At 39.1% G+C, this 10,425-nt stretch overlaps 1 protein-coding gene across 3 annotated transcripts in view; it reads left to right on the forward strand.

The window, feature by feature from the left end:
- SLC24A2 (solute carrier family 24 member 2) overlaps positions 1-8,449 on the forward strand; it is a gene marked incomplete at both ends in the record, with an annotated part of 240,254 nt that extends 231,805 nt beyond the window's left edge. For all 3 annotated transcript variants that reach the window (XM_084239149.1, XM_084239147.1, XM_084239148.1), the window contains 2 exons: positions 3,339-3,505; positions 8,200-8,449. In XM_084239149.1, the coding sequence (XP_084095275.1) occupies positions 3,339-3,505; positions 8,200-8,449 (417 nt within the window). The remainder of the gene's footprint in view (positions 1-3,338; positions 3,506-8,199) is intronic.
- Positions 8,450-10,425: the final 1,976 nt, after the last annotated feature.

Here is a 10,425-nt window from a genome sequence, read left to right on the forward strand (position 1 = left end):
GAGAGAGAGAGAGAACATATCACTAACAAAAGCCACTGGAAATGTTGGCTGAAACATCCCGGAATTATTTCTCTAAGGCATTTTATACCACTCCTATCATCTTTGATTTCATATGACTCTTCCTGGAAATTTCCAAAAATTACTGGCCCCCCTGAAGAAGTTCTGTTTGCCTCAAAGTCATTACAGTTGATCCTAAATAACAAGGGTTTGAAGTGAACAGGTCTCATCCCGCAGGGAGTCAGTGCCGTAACCCCAAGTTCTTCAGGGCCAACTGTATTTTCTATATTCATTAAGAAACATGTGCTGCCTGTACCTGGCAGGAATCATTGCAGAAAATGGGCTGCTTTTCAGCTACCAAAGCTGCAAGCTGAAAGGACTGTTTACTATTTATAACATACAGTGACTTTTCCTAATAATCATTCTTATTCTTTCATGTATTGATAGAGGAAAAAAAAGTGGTGGCTTTTATTCACTTGCTGGGATATGTTAATTTCTAAATATTTCTCCTTCGCCATCCTAGAAAATATCATCTTGCAGATTTCCATCTTATTCTTTCCTTTTTATTGGTTATCTTAATTCCCCGATCTTATTTCCTTTTCATTGTCTTGTGGAAAGAGAATATGAATGCAGTGCCTGAAACAATAATAATTACAAAAAGGCCCAGGAATATAAAGTGTATAAAGAGAAGCCATAATTTTCAATAATGGATGAGAAGTTTTCTTTTCTGTTCTCCTATAGCAATGCTTTTCTCTTTCAAAACATACAGAGAGCTGATCAAAGTAGCAGATTTGAAGACAAAAAACAAAAGAGCAGGTTCTCTTTTCTGAAGTCTGAATCTAAGTCTATTATAATCTAAGTCTTTATAATTTTGAATTATAAAATCTATAAAGATAGCAAGTACACTGTTTAGTGCACCACTATTTTATTCCACTTTATCAACAAAAATTCTATTTGATACAATTATTTGGCTACTATTTGGCCAAAAATAAATGCTTTTTACTTAAAATGTTTTGGGCATTTTTCCTTAGTTTTTATAATTTTTTTGTTATTTTTGCATCATGAATGATCATCTTAAAACTTTCATGAAAACCTGTGACTAAAATCTACTCTGCATCTAGAATGAGAAATTAATTGTTAGAGTCAAATATGACCTTGTGTCTCATTTAGCCAAAATGACATTTTGTCAGTTCTCCTTAAACTGAAGCTAAGCACTTCATCACTTATTTTGCTTAGTATCATCACCTCAAGGTCCATTTATGTTTAGCACGATCCACTCAAGCTCCGCCTATGTAGTTGCAAATGCCAAGCTGTCATCCTTTTTATAGCTGAGTAGTAGACCATTGTGCATATATACTGCCTCTTCTTCCATTCATCCCTGGAGCTTATTTCTGATTGGAAGCATTAATCTGTGATCCTTGAGGACAGGTGAGCTAGTTCAGCTCAGGCTCCAGAGCTGGCCTGACCATCAAAATAAAAATAGCTCCAAACTATGCTTTTAAGCTAATGGGAGCCAAGCTATTACTTATAAATAAAAAAAACTAGAAGTGAGTATATTCTAGCCCCTAAAAATCTTTACCTTTGCATGCTACTTTGGTCTTTTAAATGATTTCCAAAAGTGCTAGATGTCATCAGGTAAGCTATTAAAAACCAAATTGAAAACAATATCTTAAAGGTTTTTAGAACTATAGTTTACCAACTCCAGAAAATACATGAAACTTTTTTAAAATCTCAGGAAGGCAAATATATTTCTCAAGAGAATGGAGATTTTTTTCTAGGGCTATAACAACTATCCACAATATAATTCAACAGTCTCAAAAAGCAAAGACCAAAATAAAGTTTAATAACCATGCCCCCTAATTTTTCAATTATATTGTGCTATTGTACAAAGGGCTTTTCCACAAAGTATCATTTAGTCTTCATAACCACATTGTAAGTAGGCTTATCATTCCCACTTTAAAGATAGAAAATCAACTGTCCACAATTGCCAAGTCAAGGAATCAGCCTAAGTGGCCTTCAACAGATGAATGGATAAAGAAATTGTGGAATATATATGCAATGGAATACCACACGGCCATGAAAAAGATGAAATAGTGGCTTTTCGGACAAGATGGATAGGCCTCATACTGATTAGGCTAAATGAAAGAAGTCAGAAAGTAAAAGATAGATATCAGATGTTTCACTCATCTGTGAAATATAAATAATCAAAACACATACACAGGCATAAAACAGTAGGAATAAATTCTGAATTCAATGAAAGAATTTGATGGCTACCAGAGGGAAAAGGGGGAGGGAGACAGTATTGGCACAGGTGGTTCGGTGGCAGATGAGTAGAATATGTGTACATGTGGAGCAACAAAAATTCAACCTCAAAATTAAAATTAAGAATAAGAATAACTTAAAAATATAGGAAAGCAAGGATCAAAGACAGTATATAATTGATCGGTACCTCATGAATGCCGAAGCCAGAAGGTAAACCAAGATCCCCTAATTCCCTATTGCTTTCACCACAATTGCCTTGCCAAATTATAATTCTGTATCACCAAACACCCAAAATCAAGTTTTCTGTGGAAATAACTACATCTAAAAGTGTTTATTAGTAGGATACAGACAGTAGGAGATATTAAGGGAAATAGAGTCACTGGGTATCAGTCCTTAACTTTTGATGATAGGGGCCTCCCTAGTGGCGCAAGGGGTTAAGACGCAAGCTATGAAGCTATCGGCAGCCACTGCAGCACAAGATCTATCCCCGCCAGGGAGCTACCCACAGGGCACAACAGACCTCTCCTGACTCACCTGCTGCTCCCCTCAGCAGTGTATTTCAGTCGATCTGCCTGTTTTGGTCCCCACTCTGTCTCTGGTGAATCCTCTCAACCCCACATCTCTGGCCTGTAGCCCAGTGCTCATATGCATAAATAAATAAATCTTAAAAAAAAAAAAACTTTTGATGATAAATCCAAGGGCAAACCTGCGCTAGGATTTGGTGCCATCCATCAGGTACTGGACCATGAACCAGTGATCAATTGGTTTTTATAACTCTGATCCACTTTCTCTGTCCAGTCTTAATAAACACCATGTAGAGACTGCACTCTAGCCTTCGCAAGCTCCTTTTGAGATTATCTGTTTAATCCTCAAGTCAATATTTCTGATCTCTTGAATCTGAATAGGATTGAATTATAGCCTTCTCTATGGTAATGATCGTGGCTTATTTCTGTGTCATTTCAGCACTCAGCACAGCACAGAAAGGAATTCATTAAATGGTAGTTGCATTGAAATATTTGCAATTTTGATAGTTTCTTGACTTCAAACACACCTATGTTTGTCCCTCCCATCACTTTCAGGTTGGAGAAACAATTGGCATTAGTGAAGAAATCATGGGTCTGACCATCTTGGCTGCTGGAACCTCTATCCCTGATCTCATCACGAGTGTCATAGTGGCCCGGAAGGGGCTTGGGGATATGGCTGTGTCCAGCTCTGTTGGAAGCAACATTTTTGACATCACCATAGGGTGAGTAGAGGAAGATCTATGGAGTTTCAGGCCTTGCTGTCTTTGTCTTCTGAGAGGCTGTGAAGATATCACCAGGACCTCTGACCCCAAACTAACCAACACCAATAGCAAAAAGCCTGAGAATACCATTTTGTTTCATCAACTCCATCTTTCCTTTTCAGAGAATTTGATGAAGAATAAGTTATCCCTAAACAGGTGGAAACACACAACAACACAGAGTGAATGTTGTCAGAAATACTTTTAAGAGAATTTCACTTACATAATGGCATTGCTACAAGTTAATGAATATTCAGTATTCAGGCATGACTAAGATGCTAAGTAAGATGTTCACTCTATTTTTTCACCATATTCTTATTCTGAATAAAGTTCCCAACCAGCCTCAGGTGATATTTGGACTGGAAAGCAATTTGGAACAAACATAGGCCAAGCAAAAATATTCCACCTCCTTCTTTGTAAAGTGCTGGCTTGGCATGATTATTTGTTTTCTACACTGGTGAAGATACACTAGATTTTTTGAAAGTCAAAAGAGATCAGTTCTTATAGTTAAGCAAATTGGAGTTCTATAATGAAAAGTCTCTGAAGTGGATCATATTGGGGTAGGATACTGTTATCTCCACTGTTTCATTTTTTTTTTATAAATTTTATTGTTGTATTCCCCATACAATTGCAGCCCCCCCATTCTGACCCCAATCCCTCCCCTCCCGCCCCCGCCCCCCTAAAAGTGTCTCTGGTTCATAGTTTTTTGTTGATTTTGATTTTCACTTTCTTATAGTTATTCATTTTCCTGGTCCCTTATTTAAGTTTTCTAGATTCCTGCTATGAGTGAGACCATCCGGTATTTTTCTTTTTCTTTTTGGCTTATTTCGCTGAGCATGATCCCTTCCAGCGCCATCCATGTTGCTGCAAATTGCATGTGTTTATCTTTTTTGAATGCTGAGTAATATTCCATGGTATATATGTACCACATCTTCTTGATCCAGTCATCTATTTTTGGGCATTTGGGTTGTTTCCAAAGCTTAGCTATTGTAAACAGTGCTGCTATAAAGGTAGGGGTGCAGGTGTTCTTTGGAATTGATGTTTCTGTGTCCTTTGGGTAAATACCTAGGAGTGGAATTGCTGGATCATATGGAAGCTCTATGTTTAGTAGGTCCAGAAATCTCCACACAGCTTTCCACAGTGGTTGGACCAGTTTGCACTCCCACCAACAGTGCAGAAGAGTTCCTTTTTCTCCACACCCTCGCCAACATTTGTTGTTGCTAGTTTTTTTAATATGTGCCATTCTCACTGGTGTAAGATGGTATCTCATGGTAGTTTTGATTTGCATTTCCCTGATGACAAGTGATGTTGAACATTTTTTCATATGCCTGTTGGCCATTTGCATTTCCTCTTCAGAGAAGTTTCTTTTTAGCTCTTCTGCCCATTTTTTGACTGGATTATTTTCTTTGTTGTTGTTGAGTCTCATCAGCTCTTTGCAGATTTTTGTGATCTGTCCTTTATCATTAGTGTTGGGTGCAAAAATGTTCTCCCAGTTGGTGGGGTTTCTCTTTGTTTTTGTTATTGTCTCTTTTGCTGTGCAAAAGCTCTTTAATTTGATGTAGTCCCAGCTGTTTATCTTTGCCTTCACTATCACTGCTTTGGGTGATGTGTCTGTAAAGATGTCTTTGATGTGCAGATCACGTAGTGTTTCGCCTATATTTCCTTCTATATATTTTATGGTTTCAGGTCTTATGTCTAGTTCTTTAATCCATTTTGAGTTGATTTTTGTGTATGGTGTGAGGTGGTGGTCAAGCTTCATTCTTTTGCATGTAGCGACCCAGTTTTCCCAGCACCATTTATTGAACAAACTTTCTTTGCTCCAATGCATATTCTTTGCTCCTTTGTCAAAGATTAGTTGACCATAAATCTGTGGGTTTATTTCTGGATTTTCTATTCGATTCCATTAGTCTGTATGTCTATTCTTGTTCCAATACCATGCAGTTTTGATGATTATGGCTTTGTAGTATAGTTTGAAGTCTGGGAGTCTGATGCCTCCATTCCCTTCTTTTTTTTTCAGGAGAGCTTTGGCTATTCGGGGTTTTTTGTGATTCCATATGAATTTCATCAATAATTGTTCTATTTCTTTGAAGAATGACATTGAAATTTTGATTGGAATAGCATTGAATCTGTATATTGCTTTTGGAAGGATGGCCATTTTAATAATGTTTATTCTTCCAATCCATGAGCAGGGGATGTCTCTCCATTTCTTTGTGTCTTCTTCTATTTCTTTTAACAATCTCCACTGTTTCATTTAACTTGTCAAAATTAAAGTCATCAGATAAATTATCCTGAATGACAGCCCCCTGAGAAAATAAAACTTGGGGTGTTATTCTTATGTTCCCAAAAGAACTGAGCTCTTGGCATTTGAATTTAGAACTTTGGAAACCCACTAAAATGGATCCACTTTCTTACTGAACATCTTGAAAATTATTTTCTCTTATATCTCTTCATTACATAATGCAAATGATAATATTGATATATTTTCATTTGGTGTCTACCATGTGCACCATACATTTTTAGCCACTTAAGCCACAGTGATCTTATGAAGCATGTATTATCATTCCCATTTTTGAGATAAGGAAATTGAAGGGCACAGGGTTCAAAGAGCTGGCAAATGAGATGACTGGGATTTGAACAAAGTCTTTGCTCTCAACTGCACCTCTGTCTCTACATAAAACCTCACTCTGTGCTTCTACTGTGTAAACCACCTTTGAATTCCAAGGTGTCCTCTCCTATAATACCTCCTACCTTGCAGGGCCCCTCTCCTTACTTGTCTGCCTGGAAAACGCCATCTTATCCTTCCATTGGCAACTCAGATCTGGGTTTCTCTGATTCCTGGGTTTGTGAGCTTCTCACTGTACTCTTGTCATGTCAAGTACATTAGTCTGCTAGACTGTGAACACCCTGAGAGCAAGAACTCCCCAAAACTTAATACATTGCCTGATGCATGGCAGTGCTTGACAAATATTTGTAGGATGGTTCAATGAATCAATGAATGCCTTAAAAGGTATATGTTTTAAAGAAAGGGTATCCCTAATATAACATTGTTTCTCTCTTTTTCTTGGTCAAGCTCTTACTAAAAAAAGGGAAATAAAATATTCTGTAGTGTAAAAGGAGAAAACTACAAATTAGAAAAAAAAATTACATGCATTTTATTAGACCTATTTGTTCTGTTTTTGAAAAAATATCATAAGGAATTGCAGCTGCATTTGTTCATTGCTCTTAAATTGTATATATAGTATAACAACTTAAATACAATTCAAAGAAAAATCATCCCTTATCCTACTACTCAAAAATAAAATTTAATTTTATATGTTCTCTTCCAAGTATTTCACAAAGTTTCCTTTGTGAACAGTGAACATTCAGTTTTGTTTTCTTGGAGGGCTTTAATTTTTCCATTTTATAATCATAACTGCCTGGCACAGAGTAGGCATCTATTAAAAAACTTGCAAATCAACCAGTTTTCTAAGTTTCTTCATAGCTCTTAGAATTAATACTTTATGACTTAGAAATATTTTGTTCTGTTGCTTTTCTGTTTGACCATTTTCCTTTTATAGAATCATTTTATATTTTTTGCAACTTTCTGCTATTTAGTATCTTTGAATGAATATTTATACAGGAAAATCTTTCTCTTCTAATTAATTGTGTTAGGATAAATTCCCCCGAGAAATATTAATGAATTACAGATCATGAGTGTTTTGATGACCATCTATATATATATTTTTCCAAAATGTCTCTCCCAAAAGTTGGTAACAATTTATGAAATCATTGGCAATATATTGAATGTAAACATTCTTTCATAGTCTTGCCAGCATTTTCATTTTGCTTTTAAGATTAATACATACAGGCCTACCTGGTGGCGTTGGGGTTAAGGCTCAACACGATCACCTCAGTGGCTTGAGTTCGATCCCTGACCAGAGAGATAACCCATACATAATAGCACAGCAGACATTGCCTGTCTCGCCTGTTGCTCCCCTTAGCAGTGTATTTCAGTAGATCTGCCTGTCTCTGGTGAATCCTCTCACCACCTCCCCACACACACACCTCTGGCCTGCACCCCAGTTCTTCTACACACAAAAAATAAATAAATAAAATAAAATATGTGGAAAAAAAATTAATACATATAGCTCAGGGTTTAAAGACAGCATTATCAAGCTATCGCCAGCCACTGCAGCACAAGTTCGATACCCTGGCCTGCTTGGGAGGCACAGCCACATGGCACAGCAGACCTCTCCTGACTCGCCCACTTCTCCTGTCAGCATTGTATTTCAGTCAGTCCACCTGTTCTGTTCCCCACTCTGTCTCTGATGAATCCTCTCATCCATCCAGTACCTTTGGCCTACACCCTAGCTCTTGCATGCATAAATAAATAAATTAAAAAAAAACATATATCTAAAGCATAAATAAAAATCAATGATAATCCACCAACCTTTTTAGTTTTTAGTTCTCTCTAACTTATTCAGGATGAAAGCCCTCCAAGCCCACCTGACTTCCTCTGCAATGTCCTGGTCCCACTAGGCACAACCCCAGTGAACCTCATCAGACTCCCTTCTCAGATGACAGGTGCCAAGAAAGTAGCCTTGGGTCCTCTGCCTTCTTCAACATGTCTGACTGCTCCCCGTGTGCCCAGCCCTCTACGTTTTCTTTCCCCCTCACAGGCTCCCTCTGCCCTGGCTCCTGTATACCCTCATCCACAAGCTCCAGCCAGTGAAGGTCAGCAGCAATGGCCTCTTCTGCGCCATTGTGCTCCTCTTCATCATGCTGCTCTTCGTCATTCTCTCCATTGCCCTCTGCAAGTGGCGGATGAACAAAGTGCTGGGCTTCACCATGTTTGGCCTCTACTTTGTGTTCCTGGTGGTCAGCGTCCTCCTAGAAGACAGAATTCTTGTGTGCCCTGTGTCCATCTAACCAGAAGAGCTGGATCTTGAACCAATCGCATGGATGGTACCTCCCCACTGTGGGTTCCTGGCTCCTTGACCTCCTGAGAAGAGGCAGCTGGCATACAGCCCTAGGTATTTCAAGGGTCCCTCCTTGGCCGACTAGAGGAGGGATGGATTCACACTGGGTCCACTCATCTCACGGGCTGCTTCTGCCCTGGCCTGCTGAAACAGCTTCATGCAAGACATAGAGAGAACCGTGCATTTGAGGCTTCTCTCCATTCACCACTGACAGGTACTCCTCGCTGGTCGGAGGTACATTTGTTGTAATAATGCAAACAGTGAGAGAGGCTCCATATATACATATAAACTATACATATTATAAATAGATGCACATGAACACACGCCTGCCTGTTCCTGTATTATACCTCTCTTTCCATACCTATAGAGTAATATATACCTGTACACAAACACAGAGAAAGAAAAATTATATATATATATCTATATATAAAATCAGACATAAATATAAATACAAATGCATCTTTTCAGGGATAGTTCTAATATATTTATAGTACCTATTTGAAAAGGGGCATCAACCCTTAGTCTGAGCTTTACCTCTCAAGCATAAGAAGTCAACTAATAGGATCACTGTTGTGACCTTCAGCCTACCTTGGACATACTAGGATCCTGCCTGTAAGATGGATGTTTTAAGGAAGTCTTTTAGGAGGGAGGGCTTGATGGAGAGGGTCTGTTTGGGTCCTGATTTGAGCCCTCCAAACATCCACAAGCCACACAGCAGAGACTATTTGCCCATCTCACTGGGGTACTAATTGAAACCCATAGGGTTACTTGGGAAAGACAGTGGTAAAACCAAGATTGGGTGGATATGGGTTTGAAGGCAGGGGGAGGTGACCAGGGTTGGGTTACTTTGGATTTTTTTTATATATATGTATTGCCCCAGCATGCAAGTAGAATATATGACTGCAAACCAAACTAGTGCTCTTCTAGGACAGCAAGACTATATAAACCGAACCTATATTGCTCCAGTGCATGTCCCATTCTCATGAAATGAAGGGGCGGGGGGCCAGTTTAGCTGTGGTTGTCACTTAGACATAGTTTGATACTAAGAGCTCACACATCATCAAAATGCCTGCCAAGAAAGCCTGAGTAGGTGACTGGAGGATAGGTGACTACCCTCCAGTAGAAGGGTTTGGTGGGACTGTCGCCTAATGAGGATGTAAGGGCATGGTTCTGTCACACAGCTGCCAGTGCAGCATGGTCATAAAGGGCTTTGATAGCTGAAGACATCATTCTTACTGAGAACTAGGTTGACTGTTGATGCTGTTTGGGTTGTGAGGCGTTTGCACACTCAGCACAATCCCAGGAAGACTTCAGAGTCCTGTCTGGTGGTTTCAGGACCAGCGTTTGGTGAATGCCCATGCAACCTCTATGTCTCTCCTTCCATCAGCCCCCCATCTGGGACCCTTTCTAGCTTGCAGAGTGCACTCTAGCCCCATACTTAAGAGCTTCTTTACATTGCTTTCAAGCCAGTCACCCCAAAGTTTTATTTCCTGATTTTGCTTAACATCCATGGCCTATTTTCACTTCATTCATTCAGTGGCCCTGATTCTGTGGACACCTTGGATGATTACTTGGATGTCAATAGAAAATAAAACCACTGGGGATCATTAACATAGGGGTTATAGCTCTGGGGTAGAGCATTTGACTGCAAATCATTAACATAAGGGTAGGAAAGAACTTTCCACATCATGGTTTCTTGAGTAGGTCATCTCTAGGGCAAACTAAATTGAAGAAAAAATAGCTGGAGATTTTCATTTCCCCAAATCATGTTTCCTAACAATGAGGAAAAGTAAATAGAGGATGGCCTGTTCTTCTGTACCTGTCCTACCTGTGAGGTGGTACACGGGAGGTGGGCAGCTATACCAGATGTGTTCTTTGCCGCCACCGATGCCTGCTGTGGTTTACCTGAGCCCAAAACTTCTAACC

Source organism: Talpa europaea, assembly GCF_964194135.1.
Source record: "Talpa europaea genome assembly, chromosome: 7".
Lineage (NCBI taxonomy): Eukaryota > Metazoa > Chordata > Mammalia > Eulipotyphla > Talpidae > Talpa > Talpa europaea.